This window comes from Tachyglossus aculeatus, chromosome X1 (assembly GCF_015852505.1).
Source record: "Tachyglossus aculeatus isolate mTacAcu1 chromosome X1, mTacAcu1.pri, whole genome shotgun sequence".
Lineage (NCBI taxonomy): Eukaryota > Metazoa > Chordata > Mammalia > Monotremata > Tachyglossidae > Tachyglossus > Tachyglossus aculeatus.
The window spans coordinates 117,576,658-117,603,989 of NC_052101.1; the positions used below are offsets into that span (position 1 = coordinate 117,576,658).

Sequence of the window (27,332 nt, forward strand, 5' to 3'; positions counted from 1 at the left end):
GCCCATCACTTCATTTTCCTCCCGGGGATTTCAAGCCTGGCGTTATCACTGCTACCGTCCACACTTCCTGGGGTCAGAGAAGGGCTGGTTTAGTTTGAAGCCCCCGCAGGGGTGAGTCTGAGCCAGCCCCACCCCATCCCCAAGAAAACCAGTGCATACTGGATAGCCCAGTGCACTGTTGCCCGGCCGCCTCCCGTCCTGTCCCACCCCTCCCCAGGGCGAGCTAGGCCCCTAGAACAGCTTTAAGTGGCGCTGACATTTTCAGGCAGAACGGGCTGCTTTTCTGGGCCCTGGGATAGAAATAATAGCTGATTCCAGTGCCCAGCCAGGCACTGGGCCACTTGGGGGCTAGTAAAGAGGAGGACCAGCCGTCATCTGGTCAGGACCACAGAATGAAAACAGCAGAGGTGGTCTCCCCATCCCCAGAACAGGAAGGCATTCAAGCAGATGCTCCAGGTAGTACTTTTATCCAGTCTGGCTGAGAACATTCACCTACAGGAAAAGAATACTTACACATACTGCAATGTGGACCTCAGCGTTTGCGTTAAAAGGAACACAGTATTACTGTCTTCCAAAGCTACCAGTGGGATCTTACAGGCCCAGTAAGACCTCAGAAAGTTCTCTCCCTTCAACATGAGGACTCCTAGTTCAGACACAGAACCAACCACTCAAATTTTATATAAAGAGTTTCCCGGAACGAAGTCTTTGCCAAGTTTCAATCTGCCCTAGATCCTCTGCACACCACTGATTGATTGAACACTCACTGGCCTCTGCACGTGTTCCCCGAAGGAAAGTACTTGGAGGAAAAGCAGCCTCAGAACTCCGGGGTCACTAAACTGAGTTAATAAGATGAGGTTTGGGGGTGCAAAATAAAACATCGAAACAAACAAAAAACCAACACTATTTCACAGAACAATTGCAGAGCAAAGCCTTCCCACAACCATCGCAAGGAAGAGACTGGCAAACCAAGTCAGGTGCCCAGAAGTGTCGGAGAGTACTTAAAAAAAAAAGTTTAATATCCAGTCCAAAACGTGATGATCGCTTTCTCCCGCTCCACTCCAGGTAATGTCACAGCATCTTCATTCCACCTCTCTGTCTAGCCCTGGGATCCTCCGCATTTGTTGTTGCAGGATTCCTCCTCCGAAGGGTGGTTTAAAGCAGATTCTTCTCTACTACTCCCCTTAGCCAAGGCCTGGGTCTCGGTTGTCAGTTCCCTGGCTCCTACTCCCTCTCCCTCCTCTGGCTCCCTGCCCTGCCCTTTGATATACTTTTCCTCTTTCTTCTTATTCTTCACCTCCCCTGCGGCAGTTCTTTTCTCCATGTTTCCACCAAGTCGGCTCTCACCTCTCTCGCCTTCTTCTTGCCCCTTCTCGTCATCTGGACCGTCCGCGAAGGGATTTTCACCCTGTTGGGTAAACAGACGGCACAGCTCACTGACATCCCCCAGCTCTTTCCAGCACCAGCAAGGGAGGCCCTTAACCTGACATTCGCTAAGGCTCTCCTGAATCAATGAGGCGCTTAATGAAGTCAGGCCCACCGATCAAATTAGTCATGGTATTTGCTAAGTGCTTACTATGGGCCATGCACTGAACTAAGCGATGGGGTAGAAACAAGATAATTCTGATGGACAAAGCCCCTGTCCCACATGGGACTCCCAGTCTAAGGGGGAGGGAGGCCAGGTGTTGAATCCCCATTTTACAGATGAGGAAACTGAGGCCCAGAGAAGTTAGGGGACTTGCCCAAGGTCACACAGCAGGCAAGTAGCAGAGCCAGGATTAAAACCCAGGTCCTCTGACTCTCACACCCGGGCTCTTTCCGCAAGGCCATGCTGCTTCCCTCCCTCTCTCCCTCTTGGAGGCTGGATCAGAAAGCAATCAAGCAATCATTTATTGAGTGCTTACTGTGAACAGAGCATTGTACTAAGCACTTGGTAGAGTACAATGTAACAGAGTTGGTAGACACGTTTCCTGCCCACAAGGAGCTCGCAGTCTAGAGCTGGGGGGACAGGCATTACTATAAATAAATAAATTACAGAGATGTACATAAATGCCGTGGGGCTGAGGGAGGGGCGAATAAAGGGTGCAAGCCTAAATGCAAGGAGGCTGCATAAGCGGGTGGGAGAAGTAGCAGTGAAGAAAACAGTCACAGAAAAGGAGGCAGCTCTTACCTTGAGATACCGTTCCAACTTGATGCCGATGAGTTTGTTGTTGAGGATGCTGCGAGCTACAACTAGTGACGACTTCTTTGACTGGTCCATCATTAGCTGAAAAGGGAAAGCATACCATGTTACAAGGGGAAATCCTCACCGCGCCTCAGAGCCCAGTCATGGGGCTTCCCGCCAGTCAAAAAGAGGAAAGTCGAAATGTGTGGTTCTTGTCCTCCTCCCCGGCCAGTCAGCAGTCCAATTCGGCGCTCCTTCGGGATTCTTGTCTCTACGAGGGGTCGTGGGGGGTGCGTGCCAGGACTCACCCTGCGGTTGCGGTTGTGCTCCGTGGTCTTGAGGTGCTTCTGGATGATCCCTTGCTGCATGGGGATGAAGAGGTCGCAGGCGGCACAGTGCGCCGCTTCCACCTTCTTCATAAAGTGCTCCGGGCTGATTTCTGCAAGGGAATCGGTCAGTTTTCGGGGACATCCCATGCCAAGCTGTCCTGGAATATCTCCAGGGGGGAGCCTCAAAAGGGAGGGGTGCTCACAGTTCCTAGGATATCCCTCTCCCGTCGGACACAAAGCTTGTGGAGAGGGTCACGCTGGGATATCAGCTGCTCGGGAGGTGTCCATCTATGGTGCAGTGCCTTCGAAGCAGTGTGGCTCAGTGGAAAGAGCACGGGCTTTGGAGTCAAGAGGTCATGGGTTCAAATCCCGGCTCCACCACTTGTCAGCTGGGTGACTTTGGGCAAGTCACAACTTCTCTGGGCCTCAGTTCCCTCATCTGTAAAATGGGGATGAAGACTGTGAGCCCCACGTGGGACAACCTGATTACCTTGTATCTACCCCAGCGCTTAGAACAGTGCTTTGCACATAGTAAGCGCTTAACAAATACCAACATTATTATTATTATTATTCGAAGAGAGTATGGAGAAATGAGGCTCCCCTCGGATTAAGGAAGCAGGAAAGCCCACAGATTGCAGGCCCTGAGGGGCCCCCTGTTTGGAGGTAGTTTGCGCCTCACAGAAAGCCCCAATCCATCCATCAGTGGTATCTACTGAGCACTGTGTGCAGAGCCATGTACTCAGCACTTAGGGGAGGGTGATCCAATAGAATTGGTGGACACAATCCATGTCCTCAAGGAGCTCACAGTCTAGAGGGGGAGACAGCCATTAATAGAAACAGCACGGACATTACAGATTTAGGAGTTAAGTAAGAAGCAGGCAGCCACTTTAGTGAGTGCTGTTGTATCTTTCAGAGATGCATTTGCCCCATGTGGCTCTGATGACGTCCTACCTGATCTCCCTGGAGCAATCAACACTGTATGGGGAAGATCCTGAAACAGAACAAACTGTTCTGCAAGGCCAATTCCACTTGCATCTCCCTCACTGGGAGACCTCGGCAGGGAATGTCACTGTTTATTGTTGTATTGTAATAATAATGGCATTTGTTAAGTGCTTACTATGTGCAAAGCACTGTTCTAAGCGCTGGGGAGGACACAAGGTAAGCGGGTTGTCCCACATGGGGCTCACAGTCTTCAGCCCCATTTTACAGATGAGGTAACTGAGGCACAGAGAAGTGAAGTCACTTGCCCAAGGTCATACAGCTGACAAGTGGTGGAGCCGGGATTAGAACCCATGACCTCTGACTCCCAAGCCCGTGCTCTTTCCACTGAGCCACGCTGCTTCTCTATTGTACTTCTCTATCGTACTTTCCCAAGCGCTTAGTACAGTATTCTGCACACAGTAAGTGCTCAATAAATATGATTGAATGACCAATATGAATGGTATTTACTGAATGCATACTATGTGCAGAGCATTGTACTAGGCACTTGGCAGAGTACAACACAACAGAATTAGCCCAGCCGCCAAGAGGCCAGAGAGCAAGGGCCATTTTCAATCCAGAAGGAGAAGAGTGGCCGCTAAATTGGCCCTGAACCCTACTTCATAAATCCCTTTCCTCCCATCTGCTGTTCAAATGATGGGGAGGCTCACCTTGGGTAAGGTCTTGATCTTTATAGATCTTCTGGATTACGCCACTGAGGTCCTCAATGCTTCTGCGACGCTCCTCTGTCTTCTTGGTTTTGTTGTTGACGTACTCCTGCCAGGGTCAGCAGAGTTCGAAAGTCAACGATGGAGCACGGTCACCGTCCCTTTGCAGTCCAAATTCCACCCTTCCCAAGATCCCAACTGCCTTTGGGACCGGCCCTCAGGCCATCTCAAAACTCGTTTCTTGCACCTGAGCAACAAAGAAGTGAAGCCGCATGGTCTAGTGGATCGAATATGGGCCCGGGAGTCAGAAAGAGCTGGATTCTAATCCCAGTCTGCCACTTGTCTGCTATGTGACCTTGGGCAAATCACTTCACTTCTCTGAGCCTCAGTGATCTCATCTGTAAAATAGGGATTAAGACTCTGAGTCCCAAGCAGGACATAGACTGTGTCCAACCTGATCAGCTTGTATTTCCCCCAGTGTTTAGTACAGTGCCTGACACATAGTAAGCACTTAAATATCATAAAACAATTTTTTTAAAAAAGCAGAAGGGCGATGAACAGTAATAACGATAACTGTGACATTTGCTAAGCACTTACTATACGCCAAGCGCTGGGGCAGCTACAAGATAACCGGGGTGGACACAGTCCCTCATGAGGCTTGTAGTCTAAGGAAGAGGGAGGACAGGGATTGAATCCCTATTTTCCAGATGAGGAAACTAAGGCTCAGGGCAGTGAACTGACCTGCCCAAGGACACCCAGCAGATAAGTGGCAGAGTCGGGGTTAGAACCCAGGTCCTCTGACTCTCAGGCCTGGGCTCTTTCCACTAGGCCACAATGCTCCTCCAGTGCCTTTTTTAGATCCCTAATTCTGATGGCCAGGGCTGAGTTCCTCTGCTCCACAGTGCCTAACCCATCACCGCCCTTCAGGGACAGCGGACTCAGATGCTCGGCCGGGTCCGGGTAGATTGCGTCTGAGCCACTGGTTGTGCAGGCTGTGCCCAGGCCAGAGTGGCACTCACCTCCAGGAAGTCAGCGGTCTGCTTGGGCAGCTTCCCGCCGACAAACTTGAAATGCTCTTTGTGGAACTTGCTGTCCCAGTGGCTAGTCATCTCATCTTCATAGAAGGTTCGATACTTGCAGAGGGAGCACACGAACTGGATCCTGCCAAGAAAAGGGGGAAGTCATCAGGGAGGGGAGGGGCCCACCCAGGAAGCGCTGCCGCCAGCACCAGGTCCCCGGCCCTGAGGAGGCGGCAAGCCCTGGAAATGGGCCCGATCTGCCCCAACCCTCTGCTTCTGGGCTTGGCTGCACCAGTTCCAGCAGTGTGGGGGAGGTGTGGCCGGGCAGGGGAAGGTAAGGAAGGGTGTTGAGCACCAACAACTAGGCCCCTTCTCCCTCCCAGAGGCGACAAAGGGGCTGAAAGGGAAGGAAACCAAACCCTTGAGGGTATGGACGGATGGGGCTACAGGCAGGAATTACTGTGTGGCACTAAAGCAGATCCCCTATTTTTCCCAGGGGGAGGGAGGGGAAAAGGGAGGGAGGGAGCCAGGGGCATTCTTCCCAGAGAGGAAGAGTCCATCAGGAGGAAGGGCTGCATGAGGGGCAGTAGCAGGGAACCGGCTTCGAATCACACAAGAGAGAAGGAGTGGAGAGAAGGCTGCCAGGGGGCCAGCAGGGATGTCTCCTCTGTGAAAGGAGATACCACACTCCATAGGACCAGCTCGGGGCAGGGAAAAGGGAGTAGCTGAACTCAGAGGATCAGGCCGAACGGCACAGAGAGAGACAGAGAGAGAGAAAGAGAGAGAGCGTAAGAGAGAGGGAGTGAGAGAGAGGAAATGGGGAGGAATGAGAGAGAGAGGGGGAGCAAGGAGCAAGAGGGGGGAATGAGGTGGGGGGAGCGAGAGAGAGAGGAAAAAAAATACAAAGAGATCCATCCTCTACCACGGCCCGCTGAGAGAAGCCGTGTCTTCTGGAACCCACCACCTCACCCTGTCCTTGGCTCAGCATGGCGAAGGGAAGGAGGGGCCGGCTGCGGCCCTGCCTCCAGTGGCTGTCAGCTCATCTTCCTCTTCCAAGAACATAAAGTCTAACCTGGAAGGAGGGTGCCCGGTAAGACGGCAGCTGGGAAGCCACCTGCGCTGAGGAGGCCAAGCCGTCTATAGCGGGCCCTCCCCCGCCCGGGGAGGTCGGTGTTGTGGAGGTCGGGGGTGGGGGGGGCCCAGGCTGAGAGGCAACATCAGACGTGGCAGGAAACGGAGGAGGCCGCCCTCCGCCGAGGACTCAGGATTCCTACCTCTGCCATCCATATCTGGGCCACGGGAACAGCTTTGTCTGGAGAGCCCAGGGGCCCGGCGCCGACTTGGCCGAGGAAGATCCAGCAAGAGAAAGAGGCGGAGGCTGAGGCGAAGGCAAGCAACAGCGCGGAGGCCCTGAGGGCAAATAGATCCGGGAGGGTGGTAAAGGGCCCAGCCGCCCTCCGGGTTGAGGCAGGCCGGTCCACTGGCCCCGCTGGCTCGGAATCACGAAGGAGCAGGAGCTTCTGCGGCTGACAGGAAGCTGCTGAGATTCCCCTGTTGGAGCTTCTGCCTTGCCCAGGCCCAGTGTCAGCTTATCAGCCACAAGATGGGGGCCACAAAGGTGCTTTGGAGTAGCCGCTGAACTTGCCCCCTCCCCCAGGGGCTTGGGCCTCCCTTGGCACCTCTGAGCACGTGCCAAGGAGCTGCTGCATAACCATGCCAAGTGGCGTCGGACACCAGAGCCAGAGAAGTGGAAGTTATGAGGCAACCTCTTGTGGGGGGAGGAAGAGACTGGGAATGGGGAGAGGATGAGTGGGAGGGGAGGACAGGAATCAGCCAGCTCTTGGGTCTGCGACCAAAGCTCAGGGAAGCCTTACTGAAGGTGAGCAGGGTCCATTCATGGGAGACCAGGCAGCGCCACCAGGGGAACACCGGGCCCCCCACGGAACGCCGAAGGCAGGGCTAGGATGTGCCTGAAGTATACTTATCGCCACCACCTCCCCCTGGATTCTGAGGGGGGACCAAGACCCCACGGGCTGCAAGGTGGAAACTCACAGAAAGTTAGAAGGAAGAGTCTCTCTTGGGAGAGCTACCGGACACAGCCAAGGCCCAACGGGGACTGACGTCTGGAGTGAGGGAGTCACGGGGAGAAGAGGGAGAGAGACGTTACCTTTCCACCAAGCGGTCCCGCTGCCGCTTCTTCTGCCTCTCGTTGATCTTTCTGCCGGCCTGCAGCTTGCGCTTTATTTGACTGATCTCCTCCTGGATTGTCAGGACTCCTGAAAGACGAGAAGGGGCGGGAAACCCTGACATCCGTCACTTCCCCTTTCTGGGAGGCAGAGCGGATCTCTCAGCCCCTCTCTTCCCAGCCACACACATGCGCTCCAAATGTTCCAGGGGCTACACCCACCCAGATCTCCTCAAAGAAGCCCTGGGCCGGGGGGACCCCATAACCATCTGCCCAAAGGCTTTGGAGTGGAACCCCCTCCAAAAGGCCAAGAGCAGGGTAGGGAGAGGCGCCTGACTCCCTTCTGCTTTTGCAGTGTCCTATGTGCCCCTGGAGCCCGTGCCTTCTGCTTAGAGCCTCCCAAGGCATCTCACCCACCTCCATCCCTGCCCACCGGAGTGGTGGCTCTGATGGAAGGTGCTCCAACCTGCTTGCAGGGATGCCTTAGCCCAGGTCCCCAACCCCAGTGCAAACAGCAGCTTGGGAAGCCGGGAAGAAGGGGGTGGCTTGTTGTCAGCCCAATTGGTGTTTCACTCTGGTCCATGCAGAGGGGCAAAAGCCATGGAGCCAGTGGTGTGTTTGTGAGTGGTGTCGTTGGTGTGTGTGTGTGAGAGAGAGAATGAACTGTGGCACTAGCTGAACCCTGCTCATCCCCCTCTGCTCCACCCCAATCACTGTGGAAAAATTGGGCTAATAATGGAGTCGCTGTTTGGTACCTGCTGGCACTCATTGTTCATTCATTCAGTTGTATTTATTGAGTGCTTACTGTGTGCAGAGCACCGAACTAAGTGCTTGAGAGAGTACAACGTAACAATAAGCAGACACATTCCCTGCCCACAATGAATGCCCGAGTGTGTGGCAAGCTGGGGGGCGGCGGCACAAATTCCCAGCTGGGGCTGGAGAAGCACTAGGGGGGAGAGGACACATGAGCCAGAATCATAAAAACCAGAACGTGGGGCCCACAGCTCAGATGTCAACTGCCAGCCTCTGAGAAGAACTTGCAATGGAGTGGAATGGGTTCCTGCACCATTCTGCTCTCGTGGGAACCCCCTGAACCCCTGACGCCTGCCACCTCTCCCCCTGAACACACTGGAAGGCAGGTGCTGGGTTGAAGGTGGCTATGCTGCACCTGGTTCTCCATAAAGTCGGGCTCGGTGGGGAGGAGGATGGCAGCTCCAGAGTCACTGTTAAATCCAGCCCGGGAAGGGTGGGTTCTATGCAAAGCACAAGGGTAGGAAATAGTGGGAGGCGCATTCAGTTCCCTGCCTGCCCACCAACAAAGAGTACCTGGTAGGCTCTGAGGGTCCCCAAATCACCTCCCTGCAGCTCTGCCCACAAGCTGCCACCAACTAGGTTGGATCTGCTTAGAGCCAGCGAGCGAGTCCCACACAGTTGCTCACCTCTCTCAGCATCGGCTTTCCAATCTTCTTTCCCCTCCTCCTCCTCATCTTCTCCTTCCTAACATAATTTCAAAAGATAGTTCAAACCTCCGCTAAGATAATATTTGCGGTATTTGTTACGCGCTTGCTATGTGCTAAGAATTATACTAAGCACTGTGGTAGATACAAGATGATCAGGACGGACAAAGACCCTGCCCTTCATCACCCTCCAGGCTATCTCTCCATCACCTTGCCCCCTCCTACCTCACTTCCCTTCTCTCCTTCTACAGCCCAGCCTGCACACTCCACTCCTCTGGTGCTAAACCTTTCACTGGGCCTCATTCTCACCTGTCCCACCATCCACCTCTGGCCCATGTCCTACCTTTGGCCTGGGATGTCCTCCCCTCTCAAATCCACCAAACTAGAACACTTCCCCCCTTTAAATCCCTACTGAAAGCTCACCTCCTCCAGGAGGCCTTCTCGAATTAAGCCCCCCTTTTCCTCTCCTCCCCAACCCCTCCCCATCACCCTCATTTGCTCCTTCTGCTCTACCTCCCCACACCCACCAACCCATAGCACTTGTGTATATATGTACATATTTATAATTCTATTTATTTCATTAATGATGTGTATATATAATTCTATTTATTTATATTGATGCTATTGATGCCTGTTTACTTGTTTTGATGTCTGTCTCCCCCCCCTTCTAGACTGTGAGCCTGTTGTGGGCAGGGATTGTCTCTATTTGTTACTGAACTGTACTTTCCAAGCGCTTAGTACAGTAATCTAGCCCGTTGTTGGGTAGGGACTGTCTTTATCTGTTGCCAAATTGTACATTCCAAGTAGTAGTACTTTCCAAGTAGTAGTACAGTGCTCTGCACACAGTAAGCGCTCAATACGACTGAATGAATGATCTGCACACAAGCGCTCAATAAATATGATTGAATGAATGAATAATCTGCACACAGTAAGCGCTCAATAACTACGATTGAATGAAATACCATTGAATGAATGAAGTAGGAGAGAGACAGGTATTTAATCCCCAATTTTCCAAATAAGGGAATCAAGGCCCAGATCAGTTAAGTGACTTGCCCAAGGTCACCCAGCAGGCAAATGGCAGAGCCGTGAATAGAACCCTGGTCCTCTGGTTCCCAGACCCGTGCTCTTTCCACCCAACCATGGCTGTGGTTTATAAAGAGTCCCATAGTTGGGCTTGTCCTAAAGCCTCCTTCTCCATTTCTGAGTTTGGCAATCTCCTGCCAGGCCTCGATGAGAAGCAGACAGACCTCCAATGCCTAGTAGAGTATCCAACTGGCAGACTACAATTCTCAGTAGTCCCTGCACATTGGATGGGCTACTAAAGCCCACACAAGGATACCACAATGCTTGCTTGAATCCTGAATCCTGGAAATCCTTGTGCCCCCAAGAAGTGAAGACAGGCCCAGTAAGGCTGGACAAAGGATAAAGTGCGTGGGACTAGGTACAAAGTCCCCACACCCCTCACTCCACCAAAAAAATAATAAAAAAACAATAATAGTATTTATTGACCGCTTAATGCATGCAGAGCACTGTACTAAGTGCCTGCGAGAGGATAACAGAATTGTTACACAGGATCCCTGCCTGCAAGGAGCTTATGGTCTAGCGGGAAGAGACAGACATTAAAATGAATTGCCGTAGGGGAAATGGTAGAGTATAAGGATATGTACATAAGTGCTGTAGGGGTGGGGTATCAAAGTGCTTAAGAGGTACAACCAAGGGCATAGGTGATACTGAAGGGTCATCCAGCTTGGCTTGGCCCAGCCTGGATCCCCAGATTTTTGGCCTTTCCCCTCGTTACACAGTTCCTCTAGGCTGGTCCACCCAAGCGTCGGATGTGTCTTCGAACCCAGCGTCCCCACAAAAGGATCCCAGCTTAGTCCCACTGAGCTGAAGAGAACTGGGTCCCTCCCTTCCTGGAACCTATTCCTGATTTCTCCATTCTTCCCTCTCACTAAAAGCAACTCGAAGAAATTGCCCAAGCAAGGGCAAGGAAAGCCAAGCCCCCTTCCTAGGGCTACTTACTGCCTTAGAGCTCTTCTCAATCAGGTCTGTGACTTCCAAGGTTTCAGTTCCTTCCCCTTCATTGCCCTCATCTGAAAGATAAAGGCCAGTAGAGCAGGAGTCTGAAAGCTCAACCAAGCAGGGATGAAAAGAGGACCCAAGGCATTAAGAAGGAAGGGAAGGGCAGTCATCAAGATCCCTGGGTTAAACACCAGCTGACAGGTGATAGGTGATAGGATGCATGGCTTAGTGGATAGAGCACGGGCCTGGGATTCAGAAGGATCTGGGTTCTAATCCCAGCTCCGCCACTTGTCTGCTGTGTGACCTTGAGCAAGTCACTTCCCTTCTCTGGGCCTCAATTCCCTCACCTGTAAAATGGGGATTAAGACTGTGAGCCCTATGTGGGACAGGGACTGTGTCCAACCCAATTACCTTGTATTTACCTTAGCGCTTAGTATAGTGCCTGGTACATAGTAAGTGCTTAATAAATACCCCAATTATTATTATTACCATTATCAGAGTCACTGTTGTCTGAGCCATTGGTTGCTTTGCTGTCTGTTTCATCAGGGCTGTTAAACTGTTTTCTCTTCTTCTTCTTCTTCTTCTGTGGCTACAGAAGAGGGAAGGAATATCAGCCCCAGAAAACAGGAGTAGTGAGCACACATGCACATGCGCACGCACACACACACACACACACACACACACACACACAGCTCAGATTTCCTCCACCCCCTTCAAATGACAAGCAAAAGGCTTTATTTGTTCTAGGGAAAATGTATATTGTACTCTCCCAGCGCTCTGCACACAGTAAGCACTACGTTAAATACAATTGACTGAGTGTCTCCAGACCTGCTCATGCAGGTGGCTGTGCTCTGCAGTGTGGCTATACTGTCTGGGAGAATAGAGTCCAGTGATTTGGGTTGGGGAGTTTCCTCTGGCCGGGGTGGAACGAAGGTGGAAGAGGAAAGTTAAATAAAGCCACAGGACCAAGAAACAGACGTTCATGCATCTGGATTCAAGGAAGTTCCCAGGAAAGAGGGACCTTCAAAATGAAATCCGAGGACGAAGGATCGGGGGAAAGATTGCACGCTTACTCTGAAGTCGGGGCTGCCCCATGTTTTCCAGGTCCTCCGCATCCGCTTCAGGCCACTGTTGAAGCCAAAGCACATCTTCCCATAAGATGCTCTCATGCTCCTGACCAGGCCATATTCGGGAATGATATTCTGGGAGAAGAGGGACGGGGGCCGGGAGGAGGCAGGAACACAGTGGGCCTGAGCCCCCAAGCGTTGATCCCACACAGGCCCAAAGTCCGTGGCCACGGGCCGATTAGCGCGGTGGTGGTCTCTGGCCCAACCCTGGGCCCTCCGGCTAAAGGCACTGCGAAGTCGGAGCTGTTCCCGATAGGCAGCGTAGTGGCCTTGGTAGGCCATCTCCATTCCAGGATCAATCTCACTGTAGTCATAGCCGGATCTGTACAGATCACGGTTACTCAGTGCGGCCCTGGAGTTATCGGTAGAGAAGGAATCATACCTGCAAAAGGTGCATAGTAAGCAGTGAGTTATCGGGGTATGGCTCAGGTCCCCCCACATCATCGATGAAATAGTTCTAGTCACAGCTTATAAATCCACATCGGGTACTTTTCTCACCCTCCCCCATTCATTCTCATCTCCGACTGGACAGAGAGGCTCCACACACAGGAGGAGGTCTTTCTTTCGGGGGAGACACTCCCCAGGGCTGAGCCACATGGAAATTCAGTCCAACACAAAGGGAGTGCTTAGTACAGGGCTCTGCGTGCAGTAAGCGCTCAATAAACACCATGAACTGATTGATCACTACTCCCAAAGACATCTGCGTGAAGTCCCTAGTCTCCCTCCGCTAATCTATCCATCGGTTCAGAAACCAGCAATGGGTTGCAGCCAATGGTGAAGCAGGAAAGAATTTCCAGACCGAGAGAAGCCCCTTTGGCCAGGGCTGGACATGTCTGCTGAGGAAGTCTGCACCAAGGTTGTCCCCTCACTCATGCCCAAGATTTAAACAGTGATATTTTAACAGCTGTCTTGAATCCAACTGCCTTTTTAAAGTTCCAAATGGTTGACAGAAGCAGGTGAAAAAGGGGCACAGTCCAGTTATAGAAGATTTTTAAGGAGCAATCAGCTTCCTCGCTGGTCTCCTTTATAGCTGCTTTGGTTATGCCAAGCAGCCTCTCATGCCCAGTGGGATAGCCTCAGTTCTTTCCTTTCCCTGGCTGAGAGGGGCTGACTCAAATGATCAAATTGAGTGGTAACCAGTAGCTAGTTGGAAGCCCTAAAACGCATTACACAGTTCAGTGCAAAGTGCTCCTGGTAACCTTTCATCAAGCTTTTCTCCTCCCAATGTTAAAAAAAAAATGCATCTTTGTGCCAAAAGGGATCTGATCACGGGAAGCAGCGTGGCTCAGTGGAAAGAGCACGGGCTTTGGAGTCAGAGGTCAGGGGTTCAAATCCTGGCTCCGCCAATTGTCAACCATTTGACTTTGGGCAAGTCACTTAACTTCTCTGTGCCTCAGTTATCTCATCTGTAAAATGGGGATTGACTGTGAGCCCCCCATGGGACAACCTGATCACCTTGTAACATCCCCCAGCACTTAGAACAGTGCTTTGCACATAGTAAGAGCTTAATAAATGCCACTATTATTATTATCTTATCATTTTAATTTTAAAGATAAGTTCAGTGACAGGGAGAGGAACGGAGCTGGTACAGAGAATTTGGGACATCACATGCATCAGTCAATATGGGAGGCAATCCCTCTTAACTGAATTGTACTTTCCAAGCACTTAGTACAGTGCTCTGCACACAGTAAGCACTCAATAAATATGATTGAATGAATGAATTATCAGGAAAGAGAACATACCAGGATTTACAGACTAGAGGTGGGATAGCTTACTGCTTTATCTGAGTCACAGCCCCTGCCTCCACCCCCACCCTGAGTAAAAAAAAAAAACTGTGGTATTTGTTAAGCACTTACTATATGCCAAGCACTGCACTAAGCGCTGGGGTGGATACAAGCAAATCGGGTTGGACACAGTCCCTGTCCCAAATGGGGCTCATAGTCTCACTCCCCATTTTACAGATGAGGTAAATGAGGCACAGAGAAGTGAAGTGACTTGCCCAAGGCCACACAGCAGCATGTGGCAGAGCCTGGATTAAAGTGCTCTGCACACAGTAAGCGCTCAATAAATACAACTGAATGAATGAATCCCATGACCTTCCGAATCCCAGGTCCAAGCTCTAATCACTCCACCATGCTGCTTCTCTAATTCCCATTAAACTTAGAACAGAACAGAATGTCACTTCGGAGAAAAAGGTACTAATTGCCCAAAGAGGCACAAACCCTAACAGTCCAGTATGCTCCCCAGGAGGGAAAACAACAAGGGAACAATGGCTGAGGAGGAGACACAATTGTATTCCTTTGAAGCCAGACCAGGAAAGAAAAGTCCACACTGCACTCACTGTTATGCAGCTACACTTTCTTAGCATCCCAAACCTTTAAGGTCTTTGAAGCACTCTAGGAAATAAAATCTGGCCCAGCTCCTAGAGGTTCATCTTAACAGTCTATATGGTTTTTCAGTGATTGCAAAAAAGAGGGTGACCAGCTTCGGCCTCACAATCCAATTAGTTTCCCCTGGGAAGTTGGGCCACTTGATACATATGACTAAGAACCATGCCACTGCCCATTTGCATCTCCAAAGGAAACCTACTCATACACAGACACTGCTGGCATTTCTCTTTGCAACTCAAAATAAAAAAAAGGTGGGGACCCTCCTTGTAGTAGAAGATGCTTTCTCCTTAAACTCCAACCTGTGACATTAGATACTCCAATGTGAAGAAACTAGCAAAGGAGAAGTCACCTGATTTAAGCCCTCCATGACCCTAGGTGTGAAAGGAAAGTAGCTTTCTTCTTACACCCAGTTCTTAACTCACCTTCCGTTTTTCTAAGTTACATTTTACGCTCACTTCGTCTATTTTTCAAATCCAAGTCTGCTGCAGAACAAAATCCAGGTTCCCATTACCCTACTAAGCTGTTTCAGAAGACAATCCAAATCTTGGAAAAACCAATTCAAATATACTTTTCAGAAGTGGGATACTTTTACCTGCTCTTCTTGACTAATGAGCTAAGGAGACAGTGCCTCAGCATACAAGTGATTTAACTCAAGTGCAATTAACAGAAATTTAAGGTGACCACACCACTGCCCAGCCAATAACAAATGCACACAGAATTCATGCCCCTTGCTCCTTTGGAAGTAGGGAAGAAAAAGAAATTCAGCAGATTTATACATTAATTCATTCATTCAATCGTATTTATTGAGCGCTTACTGTGTGCAGAGCACTGTATTAAGCCCTTGAGAAGTACAAATCGGCAACATATCCTCACTGATTCTGTATTGGAAAAGCTGAAAACCCAACACAGATGCCACTATTCCAGGAAGGGAAAAAAAAATAAACCCTTCCCTCCCTAAAATGCAGAAAAGGAAAATGCAGCTGACTCAAATTTAAGCATTCACCCTTGAGTCATACCGCTACCCTGCTAATTCAAGCTCTCATCCTATCCCGTCTGGACTACTGCACTAGCCTTCTCTCTGATCTCCCATCCTCGTGTCTCTCTCCACTTCAATCCATACTTCATGCTGCTGCCCGGATTATCTTTGTCCAGAAACGCTCTGGACATATCACTCCCCTCCTCAAAAACCTCCAATGGCTACCGATCAATCTGCGCATCAGGCAGAAACTCCTCACCCTGGGCTTCAAGGCTCTCCATCACCTCGCCCCCTCCTACCTCACCTCCCTTCTCTCCTTCTACTGCCCAGCCCGCACCCTCCGCTCCTCCACCACTAATCTCCTCACTGTACCTCGCTCTCGCCTGTCCCGCCATCGACCCCCGGCCCACGTCATCCCCCGGGCCTGGAATGCCCTCCCTCTGTCCATCCGCCAAGCTAGCTCTCTTCCTCCCTTCAAGGCCCTGCTGAGAGCTCACCTCCTCCAGGAGGCCTTCCCAGATTGAGCCCCTTCTTTCCTCTCCCCCTCGTCCCCCTCTCCATCCCCCCGCCTTACCGCCTTCCCCTCCCCACAGCACCTGTATATATGTATATATGGTTGTACATATTTATTACTCTGTTTATTTATTTATTTATTTATTTTACTTGTACATTTCTATCCTACTTATTTTATTTTGTTGGTATGTTTGGTTCTGTTCTCTGTCTCCCCCTTTTAGACTGTGAGCCCACTATCGGGTAGGGACTGTCTCTATGTGATGCCAATTTGTACTTCCCAAGCGCTTAGTACAGTGCTCTGCACATAGTAAGCGCTCAATAAATACGATTGATTGATTGATTGATTGATTGATTACCAAGTGAGGAATGAGGCAAAGAGACAAGAAATTGAGAGGCAGCAACTTTTTAAAGTATTTAGTATCTTTAGAAACAGATTGCTACCCTATTGCTAAACCATCTCACCTAGAGAGTTAGACTCACCCCTCTCCACCTGAGCCATACAGTCCTCCCTGCATGTCAATTTCTAGGTGTGACAACAGAGCTAAGCACTGGTCGCCATAACTAAGCTCTGGTTAATTTTGGATAAAGCAGTATCGGCTCTGGAGCCGGCCGAAGTGTTAGGGTTCGTGTTTAGATTCCCATTTGTGTTGGAACTAGGAATTTCCCGAGAATTTGAAGTGGTCATACTATACCCATAGTTGGTAGTGTTATCCTGACCGTATCCATATCCATAACCGTAGCTCTCGTAACCTGAAACAAAAAAGGAACATGGACAATTCCAGTCAAGTTAAGAGTGTGAGCCCCATGTGGGACAGGGACTGTGTCCAACCTGATTAACTTGTATCTACCCCAGTGCTTAGGACAGTGTTTGGTGCATAGTAAGAGCTTAACAAGTACCATAATTATTATTAAGCACCCTACCTGAAAACACATTAATCAGTGGTATTTACTGAGTGCTTATTATGTGCTACTGTACTAAGCCCTTGGGAGAGTACAGGACAATAGAGTTGGCAGACACATTCTCTAGCATGGCTCAGTGGAAAGAGCATGGGCTTGGCAGTCAGAGGTCATGGGTTCTAATCCCGGCTCCACCACGTGTCAGCTGTGTGACCTGGGGCAAGCCACTTAACTTCTCTGGGCCTCAGTTACCTCATCTGTAAAATGGGGATTAAGACTGTGAACCCCACATGGGACAGCTTGATTACCTTGTATCCCCCCAGTGCTTAGAACAGTGCTTGGCACATAGTAAGCGCCTAACAAATACCATTACTATTGTTATTATTATTATTACCCAAAATGAGCTTACAGTCTAGAGGGATGAGAGTCAAGTTACAAGAGACAGAAAACCTTTTGAGCGTTAGCAATTTGGACCTGGGCTCTCTTGCCAAGCTTGTTTAGGGAAGTTTATAGCTCCAATTCCAGAGACTTAAAACAGTTCCATGAGATTCCTCAGTCCACTTAGAGCAAGAGCTCAATTATTTCCTTGCTAGATCTCCCTTCAAGAGGGCTTTGATTGCTACATCTGGACCTTCTACCGTGTCAGGAACGCTCTGACATTCAGGCAGCCTTCCATTCCATGATATAAGCTATTCACTCCCACTCCGGGCTCCTGGGAGCAGGAAGGAGGTGGGGGGTTGGGAAAAAAAGTCAAGAACTGATTTATTGAATAGACACTATTCCATAATATTTTCATAGTAGCTCCAGGAAATGCAGGCCCGAGCTCGTTGTGGGCAGGGATTGACTCTATTTATTGCTGTACTGTACTTTCCCAAGTGCTTAGTACAGTGTTCTGTACACAGTAAGCACCTAATAAATACGACTGAATGAATGACTAGATCATTTTGGAAAGACTGAGGAAAAACATCTACTCCTCCTCAGGCACCTCTACCACTGTCATGGACATCCCCCCCCCCACCCCCATTCATTCCTTCATTCAATCACATTTATTGAGTGCTTACTGTGTGCAGAACACTGTACTAAGTGTCTGGGAGAGTACAGTATAATGATCAGACACATTCCCTGCCCACAATGAGCTCATGACCTCAGGACCAAATCCAACTGCCAGTAAGGCAAAGGACTCCAACAGGGCTTCTTCCAAAGATTTATTGCATAGCTTGACTGTGATGTGAGGCTACTATTAACAACCTCCTTTCAAGAATTCAAGAACTCCAATGTGAAAGCCAATTGTTCTTTGTTGTGGCTTGGCAGAATGATGGCCACCTTATTTTCATAGAAATTCTAGCTACGACATTGATCTCCAGAAAGGCAAAATGCTACAATGAAAGGAATTAATTTGGAGATTCATTTTGTCACAAGTCTAGTGTCCTACTACACTGACTTCCCTCTAGTATTCTTTATGATACAGAGAAGGAACAGGGAGGGACAAGAGTCAACCAGGGCAGCTGAGGAGAGATTGTTCTTTTGGCTTTAGATAATAGTGTCCAGCTCTAGTATAAATTCATCCTCCAGAGTTAGTGTTAAAACATCACATACACACATGCGTCCCCCCCACCCCACTGGCGAGTTCTACTCAAGAAGCTGTCTAGTGGAAAGAGCACAGACTTGGGAGTCAGAGGACATGGACTCTAATCCCAGCTCCACCACTTGTCTGCTGTGTGACCTTGAGCAAGTCACTTCACTTGTCTGGGCCTCAATTTCCTCATCTGTAAAATGGAGATCCAATACCTGTTTTCCCTCCTACTTAGACTGTGAGCCCTATGTGGCGCAGGGGCCGTGTCTAACAACCATCTTATATCTGCCCCAACTAACGCCACACATATTACTGCTGTAAATTTTTACAGTGAACTGCAGAGCTGAGTAAATTGCCACTTTGAGCTCATTGTCCAAGTGAGCCAGGCACTGCAAACATCAAGCACAACACAACAAAGGACAACTTTTTGTGTGCCCATTGTGGCCAGGACAGTGGAACTCACATTGGACTTTTCAGTCTCTCTCTCTCTCTCTCTCTCTCTCTCTCTCTCTCTCTCATACACACACACACACACACACACACACACACGTCGTACATAAAAAGCATGCATTTGTACTTGCCTCTGTTTGTCCCAGTGTTCCAAGTTCCATATCCTACAAAAAGCAAAATTACTAATTACATCTCATACTCACTACCCAACAACCCATGGAGTTGAGTTTTAGGCCCAAAGGCATCTATATCCTTTGTTCTTGCTATGGTCAGATTGAACCACAAATCAGATACCTTTCAACTGAGATACAGGGGTCCTTTGGAAGGTCATGTTAAATAGTTCACTTTTCAAAATATGTACTATGGGGTTGGTCTGAGGAGTTGCAAATAAGCGCTTAAATACCATCATTGTTATTATTATCCTAGCTGCTTATGTCACATAGACAAGATATCAATGCACAGAACAAAATGTTTTGGCTAAAACTGGCTGTAGAAAGCAGTGAGTTCACTACCACTCCTTTAGTGACAGATTTGCAATGTAAAAATAAAAAGTTTAGATCTCATGAATACTTCAATGCTCAAATGAAGGAGATACAGTTTACTCCAGTTCAGAAATCTAAAATCGAACAACTCATCACGAGGTTGCTCAGGTCCAGGAATCCGTCTAGCAACAACAGTAACAACAACGACAATAATGTATTTGTTAAGCACTTACTATGTGCCAAGCACTGTTCTAAGTGCAGGGGTGGATACAAACAAATCGGGTTGGCCACAGTCCCTGTCCCACGTGGGGCTCACAGTCTCAATCCCCATTTTACAGATGAGGTCATTGAGGCACAGAGAAGTGAAGTTACTTGCCCACAGTCACCCAGCAGACAAGTGGCAGAGCCAGGATTAGAACCCATTACCTTCTGACTCCCAGGCCTGTGATCTATCCAACACATGAAAGCCAAACCAAATTATTTAGTGTAATCTAATTTCGGGAAATTAAATAGTTCACTCATTCAAGTCACTCAATCGTATTTATTGAGTGTTTACTGTGTGAAGAGCATTCTACACATTTAAAAAGTCACTTTGGAAAAAAAAGGGTGCAGAGGAAATGTAAAACCGGTCTAGAAAAAGAAAGATTACAGGCCACCCCAAGCAATTTTAGCTGTGATACCTTTGTTAAAATGAGGATGTCATGGAAAATCCAACCATAGCTAGAGAGAAGGAAAGGGATCTGGAAGTTCTTTTCTCCCAGTCAAGCAAAGCACTCCCTCCCCACTTTTAAAAAAAAAAACCCAAAAAACAAGTTTTGATATCTATACCAGAATGGTGTTCTCACAGTGTTCCCCCAAATAGTGAAAGTTTGTAGGTACATAATAATAATACTTTGTATTTGTGTACACATTTATTTTTTCAAAGTGTTTTCACATGAATTAGATTATTTTCACACTTGTGATACTGCTAGTGTTCTCTCCTGGTTCTCCTCCTATCTCTCTGGCCACTGCTTATCAGTGACATTTGCTGATTCCTTCTCTGCCTCCCATCTCCTAACTATGGGAGTTCCTCAAGCCTCATTTCTGTGTCCCCTTCTATTCTCCATCTACACCCACTCCCTTGGAGAACTCATTTACTCCCACGGCTTCAACTACCATCTCTATGTGGATGGTTCCCAAAGCTACCTATCCTATCTAGACCCTGCAGTCTTGCATTTCTTCCTGCCTTCAGGACACCTCTGCTTGGCTTTCCCACCGACACCTCGAAGAGGTCCAAAACAGAACTTCTCATCTTCCCACCCAAATCCTGTCCTCCCTCTGATTTTCTCATCAATGTAGACGACACTTCCATCCTCCATCTTACAAGCCCGTTACAGCATGGCTCAGTGGAGAGAGCCCGGGCTTTCGAGTCAGAGGTCAAGGGTTCAAATCCCGGCTCCGCCAACTGTCAGCTGTGTGACTTTGGGCAAGTCACTTAACTTCTCTGTGCCTCAGTTCCCTCATCTGTAAAATGGGGATTAAGACTGTGAGCCCCCCATGGGACAACCCAATCACCTTGTAACCTCCCCAGCGCTTAGAACAGTGCTTTGCACATAATAAGTGCTTAATAAATGCCATCATGATTAGGTATTATCCTCAATTTAGCTCTCTAAAATCAAGCCCCATATTCAGTCCGTCACCAAATCCTATTGGTTCAACCTTCACCACAACTCTAGAATCCACCCTTTCGCCATCCAAACTGCCGCCACGCTGACCCAAGCACATATCATATCCCGCCTTGACTACTGCATCGGCGTCCTCGCTGACCTCCCTGCCTCTACCATCTCCAGTTCCATACTTCACTCTGCTGTCCAAATCAATTTTCCTAAAAAAAACCCCTCAGTTCATGTCTCCCCACTCCTCAAGAACCTTCAGTGGCTGCTCATCCACCTCTACATCAGACAGAAACTTCTTCCCACTGGCTTTAAAACAATCAATCAGCTCACCCCTCCTACCTTACCTTGTTGATCTTCTACTACAACCCAGACTGCAAACTTCTCTCCCCTAATACCCACCTACTCACTGTGCCTTTATCTCGTCTGTCCCACTACTGACCCATTGCCCACATTTTCCTCAGCTCCCACTCTCTTCCATGTCACCCTGACTCGCTCCCTTTGCGTTACCCCGCTTTCCCTGCCCCACAGCACTTATTCATACATGCATATAGCTATAATTTTATTTCTTTATAACGATGCCTGTTTATTTGTATTGATGTCAGTCTCCCCCCGACCCCCCTCTAGACTGTGAGCCCGTTGTGGGCAGGAATTGTCTCTCTTTATTGTTGTATTTTACTTTCCAAGCACTTAGTACAGTGCTCTGCACACAGTAAAGCTCTCAATAAATGATTGAATGAATGAATGAGTGAATTTTCCTTCTGGCCAGAACTCTCTCCCACTTTATAGCTGACAGACCACCACTGTGTCCACCTTCAAAACCTCTCCTAAAACCACAACTCCATCAAGAGGGCTTCCCTGGCTAGGTCCTCATCCCCCCTATTTGCCCTCCTTTCTATGTGACCTTTGCATTTGAGTGTATACCCCTTAAGGCCTTTGATATTCACCCCACCCCAAGCCCCACAGCACTTACGTAGGTATCCTTATACTCTGTCATTGCCCTTATATGTAATTAATTTTAATACCTGTGTCTCCCTATCTAGACTGTAAGTTCTTTGTTGGCAGGGAACGTGTTTACCAACTCTATTGTATTGTACTCTCTCAAGTGCTTAATACAAAGCTCCACATGCAGTAAACGCTCAATAGGTGGATCTTCATATCAGCCACAGACCCAGAGGTCTGTTAAGTAAAATCAATCAATCAGTGGTATTTATTGAGCGCTTACTGTGTGCTGAGCACTATACTAAGCATTTGGGAGAGTAAAACTCTCCCAAGCTGTCTCCCAACTCTCTACAATGCTTGGAGAAGCAGCATGGCTCAGTGGAAAGAGCCCGGGCTTTGGAGTCAGAGGTCATGGGTTCAGATCCCGACTCCGCCAACTGTCAGCTGTGTGACTTTGGGCAAGTCACTTAACTTCTCTGTGCCTCAGTTACCTCATCTGTAAAATGGGGATTAAAACTGTGAGCCCCCCATGGGACAACCTGATCACCTTGTAACCTCCCCAGCACTTAGAACAGTGCTTTGCACAAAGTAAGTGCTTAACAAATACCATCATCATTATTAGTATTATTACAACAGAGTTATTATATTACAAAGTTATTATGTATTCCTAATGAAAAAGGCTAGAAAACGATATTCCAGAATTGCAATCGGCTAAGTTACAAGGAGCCATGTTTCAGGTCCCTAGTCACTGGGTCAGCTGTGAGTTGCCCCGTTTACAACCGAGGGCCAATAATTCACAAGAACTCATTCTCAAAAAGGAAAAAATGATTGTAAAGTAGAGCAAAATGCTCAACAATCAGGTTGTTTGTTCTGGTGTCATTCTTCTCTCAACTCACTCCAGTTTAGCCACATTCATTTTTAAGGGTGGTGAACGCAGATTTTTAACTCTTGCAAATCTACTCCCATTAAACTTATATTATTTTGCCTACTCCAGAGCCAATTTAAAGCTAAAAAGAAGCTTCCCTGAAAGGAGAGCAGCCAGTTGAACGTCGCAGGACCATTTTAGTTTGATAGCAGCCTAGTGTCCAGATACTTAATGGTAGTAATAATCATATTTATTGAGCATCCGCTGGATGAAATACACTTTATTAAGAATTTGGGAAAATACAACCCAAAAAAATGACACATTCCCTGCCCAAAAGAAACTTTTACAAATGGGGGAGATGAACATAAAAACATTTACAACTTCAGTAATCAAAATAATTAAATATACAATTAAATATATATGCACACAAGAGCTAAGGGGGATGTAAATAAATAAATGCCGGAAATGTCTGGGCTTCTACAGCTTGGGATGTTGGGGATTAAATGGGGAAAGCTTCCTGGAAGAGGTGAGATTTTTAAGAGGGCTTTGACTATGGAGAGACCTGTGGCCTGACAGCTTTGGTGGGAAAATTCCTGGCCAGGGACCATCGTGAGTGAGGAGATGGAGGCAGAAAAATGGAGAGTGAGGTGGAGTTAGAAGGTTTGTTTGGGAGGAGCAAAGGAAGCAAGCAGGAATGTAAGATGGGGAGAGGTGGTGGAAAAAGCTGAGTGTAAAGAGTTTTTGCTTGATTTGGAGGGAAATGGGAAGCCCTGTAGGGTCTGAAGGAGTAGAGAGACATGTCCAAGACTGAACTCCTTGTCTTCCCTCCCAAACCCTGCCCTCTCCCTGACTTTCCCATCACTGTTGACTGCACTACCATCCTTCCTGTCTCACAAGCCTGCAACCTTGGTGTCATCCTCGACTCTGCTCTCTCGTTCACCCCTCACATCCAAGCCGTCACCAAAACCTGCCAGTCTCACCTCCACAACATTGCCAAGATCCGCCCTTTCCTCTCCATCCAAACTGCTACCCTGCTTGTCCAAGCTCTCATCCTATCCCGTCTGGATTACTGTATCAGCCTCCTCTCCGATCTCCCATCCTCGTGTCTCTCCCCACTTCAATCCATACTTCACGCTGCTGCTCGGATTGTCTTTGTCCAGAAACACTCTGGGCATTTTACTCCCCTCCTCAAAAATCTCCAGTGGCTACCAATCAACCTACGCATCAGGCAGAAACTCCTCACCTTAGGCTTCAAAGCTCTCCATCACCTCGCCCCCTCCTACCTCACCTCCCTTCTCTCCTTCTACAGCCCAGCCCACACCCTCTGCTCCTCTGCCGCTAATCTCCTCACCATGCCTCATTCTCGCCTGTCCCGCTGTCGACCCCCGGCCCACGTCATCCCCCTGGCCTGGAATGCCCTCCCTCCCCACATCCGCCAAGCTAGCTCTCTTCCTCCCTTCAAGGCCCTACTGAGAGCTCACCTCCTCCAGGAGGCCTTCCCAGACTGAGCCCCCTCCTTCCTCTCCCCCTCCTCCCCCTCTCCATCCCCACCGTCTTACCTCCTTCCCTTCCCCACAGCACCTGCATATATATGTATATATGTTTGTACGTATTTATTACTCTATTTATTTTACGTGTATATATTTATTCTACTTATTTTATTTTGTTAATATGTTTTGTTTTGTTCTCTGTCTCCCCCTTCTAGACTGTGAGCCCACTGTTGGATAGGGACCGTCTCTACATGTTGCCAACTTGTACTTCCCAAGCGCTTAGTACAGTGCTCTGCACACAGTAAGCGCTCAATAAATACAATTGAATGAATGAATGAAATGAATGTGCTGAGTGATGCTTCAAAGAGTTGATCCGGGCAGCAGCAGGATGTATAGACTGGAGAAGGGAGAGGCTGGAGGCAGGGAGGTCAGCAAAAAAGTTGACTCCCTACCTAGTCAAATCAGGATTCGATGAAGGCTTGTAACCATGGTGGTGGCTCTTTGGATGATGAGGAAGGGGTAGACTGGGAGCTGTTGTGTAGCAAGAGTCAGCAGGATTCGTAAAACAGGGAGGAGGTGAGGATGACATCAAGGTTGCAGAGGCTTCCGGGACAGGGAGGACCATGAAGTAATTGACTGAGATGGGAAAAGTTGGAGGAATGGGCTTAGGAGGGAAGATGAATAGATAAACAGTGATTCTGGTTCCACTTAATCATCACTATGATCCCAGAGAAAACACACATTTTTCTTGAGAAGCCTTTAAAGAATGGAATTTCAGATCTCACTTCATCTTGTAGCCCTGTGGACACAAGTTCCATCACCTCAGAAAACAGATTAAAAATAGAACAAATCGGAAGCATGGTCAGAAAGCAAAAACGTGGGGAGAAGCATCCACTAGAAAGACATATTTGCATCTGCTCTAGTGCCGTACCACACTTGAACAAATGAGAAGGGTGTAGTGGTTTAGCAATCCAACACTTGAATTAAATAATGAAGCAATAGAAAACAGCTGAAAAACCTAGATTATTTCTGCTACTGTGAGAGTGGAGCCAAGGTATCAAAGAGCTGAAAAAACCCAGGGGGCATGAAAAGGTCTGAGCTTTTTGAAAAATCAATATCATCATAAAAGATATTTATTGAGGGCTTACTATGTGCAGAGTACTGTCCTAAGTACTTGGGAGAGGACAAAACAACAGAGTTAGTAGACGTAGTCCCTGCCCACAAAGAGCTTACAGCCTAGAGGGGGAGACTTACATTAATATAAGTAAATATTTTATCATCTATAACCTATAGATATGTACCTAAGTGCTGTGGGGTCAATGGTGGGATGACCAGTCATCCACTGGATTGTATTTATTAAGTGCTTGCTGTATGCGGAGCACTGTACTAAGCGCTTGGGAAAGTACAATGCAACAATAAAAAGTGATAATCCCTGCCCACAACGAGCTCACAGTCTTAGGGTGGGGAGACAGACACCAATACAAATAAATAAAATTACAGATACATACGTAAGTGCTGTCGGGCTGGGAGAGGGGAGAAGAGCTAAGGGAGCAAGTAAGGGTGATGCAGAAAGGAGGGGGAGATGAGAAAAGTGGGGCTTAGTCTGGGAAGGCCTCTTGGAGGTGATGTGCCTTCAGTAAGGTTTTGAAGTGGGGGAGAGAGTAATTGTCTGGCGGATTTGAGGAGGGAGGGCATTACAGGCCAGATGCAGGATGCAGGGTCGACGGTGAGACAGGTGAGATCAAGGCACAGTGAGAAGGTTAGCACCAGAGGAGTGAAGTTTGTGGGCTGGGTTGTAGAAGGAGAGAAGAGAGGTAGGAGGGGGCAAGGGGATCAAGTGCTTTAAAACCAATGGTGAGGCAACCACTGGAGATTTTTGAGGTGGGGGGCAGGGTGACATGTCCTGAACATTTCTGTAGAAAGATGACCTGGGCACCAGAGTGAAGTATGGACTGGAGTGGGGAGAGGCAGGAGGTCAGGAGGTCAGGAAGGAGGCTAATGCAGTAATCTAGGTAATCTAGATGAGTACTGTATTAACGGGGTAGCAGTCTGTATGGAGAGGAAAGAGCGGATTTTAGCAAATGTTGTGAAGGTGGGACCGAGAGGATTTGGTGAGGGATGGAATATGTGGGTTGAATGAGGGACAGGAGTCAAGGATAATGCAGGAAGGATGGTGGTGCCCTCTACAGTGACGGGAAAGGCCGGGAAAGGACAGGGTTTGGGTGGGAAGACAAGTAGCTCTGTTCTAGACATGTTAAGTTTGAGGTGATGGGAGGGCATCCAAGTAGAGATGTCTTGAAGGCAGGAGAAGATGCAGGGCTGGAGAAAGGGAGAGAGATCAGGGGAGGAGCTGCAGATTTGGGCATCATCTACACAGATATGGTAGTTGAAGCCGTGGGAGCGAATGAGTTCTCCAAGGGAAAATATCAAATGCCCACACATTACAGATCCAAGTGCACGGATGAGGCAGAAGTACTTCCCAAGCGCTTAGTACAGTGCTCTGCACACAGTAAGCACTCAATAAATACGATTGAATGAATGATAGAGCATGGGCCTGGGAGTCAGAAGGACCTGGGTTCTAATTCTGGCTCTGCCATTTGTCTGCTGTGTGACCTTGGTAAAGTCATTTCACTTCTCTGGTTCTAAGTTACCTCGTCTGGAAAATGGGGATGAAGACTGTGAGCTCCAAGTGGGACAGGGACTACGTCCAACCTGATTAGCTTCTATCTACCCCAGTGCTTAGTACAGTGCCTGGCACATAGAAAGCACTTAACAAATACCATAAAAAAGTAAGTGCCCAATAAATACGATTGACTGACGTGCCCTGTGCACATGGAGACGTGGGGATTTAAGCTGCAGCAGCCCATGGTCTCTAGAGATCTCAGAACCTTGGGAGGGGCTGGGAAAGTCTGGACTCTGGATGACCAGGGCGGCAGCAAAGCCCATCTCCTCCAGGAGGCCTTCCCTGACTAAGCCCTCCTTTCCTCTTCTCCCATTCCCTTCTACACTCCCTCCCCCTTCTAGACTGTGAGCCCATTGTTGATTAGGGATTGTCTCTGTTGCCGAATTGTACTTTCCAAGTGCTTAGTACACTGCTCTGCACACAGTAAGCGCTCAATGAATACAATTGAATGAATGAATGAATGCACTGCCTTG

At 48.5% G+C, this 27,332-nt stretch overlaps 1 protein-coding gene across 1 annotated transcript in view; it reads right to left on the bottom strand.

Annotated features, from left to right (window-relative positions):
- Positions 1 to 453: 453 nt before the first annotated feature.
- Positions 454 to 27,332, bottom strand: part of AKAP8L (A-kinase anchoring protein 8 like) — a 32,921-nt gene continuing 6,042 nt past the window's right edge. The window contains exons 3-14 of the mRNA XM_038772676.1: positions 18,877 to 18,909; positions 16,518 to 16,575; positions 11,893 to 12,328; positions 11,309 to 11,408; positions 10,820 to 10,890; positions 8,780 to 8,837; positions 7,323 to 7,431; positions 5,156 to 5,297; positions 4,140 to 4,245; positions 2,470 to 2,600; positions 2,168 to 2,263; positions 454 to 1,405 (exon numbers count right to left, since the gene is read on the bottom strand). Coding sequence (XP_038628604.1) covers positions 1,097 to 1,405; positions 2,168 to 2,263; positions 2,470 to 2,600; positions 4,140 to 4,245; positions 5,156 to 5,297; positions 7,323 to 7,431; positions 8,780 to 8,837; positions 10,820 to 10,890; positions 11,309 to 11,408; positions 11,893 to 12,328; positions 16,518 to 16,575; positions 18,877 to 18,909 — 1,649 coding nt within the window. The 3' untranslated portion in view covers positions 454 to 1,096. The remainder of the gene's footprint in view (positions 1,406 to 2,167; positions 2,264 to 2,469; positions 2,601 to 4,139; positions 4,246 to 5,155; positions 5,298 to 7,322; positions 7,432 to 8,779; positions 8,838 to 10,819; positions 10,891 to 11,308; positions 11,409 to 11,892; positions 12,329 to 16,517; positions 16,576 to 18,876; positions 18,910 to 27,332) is intronic.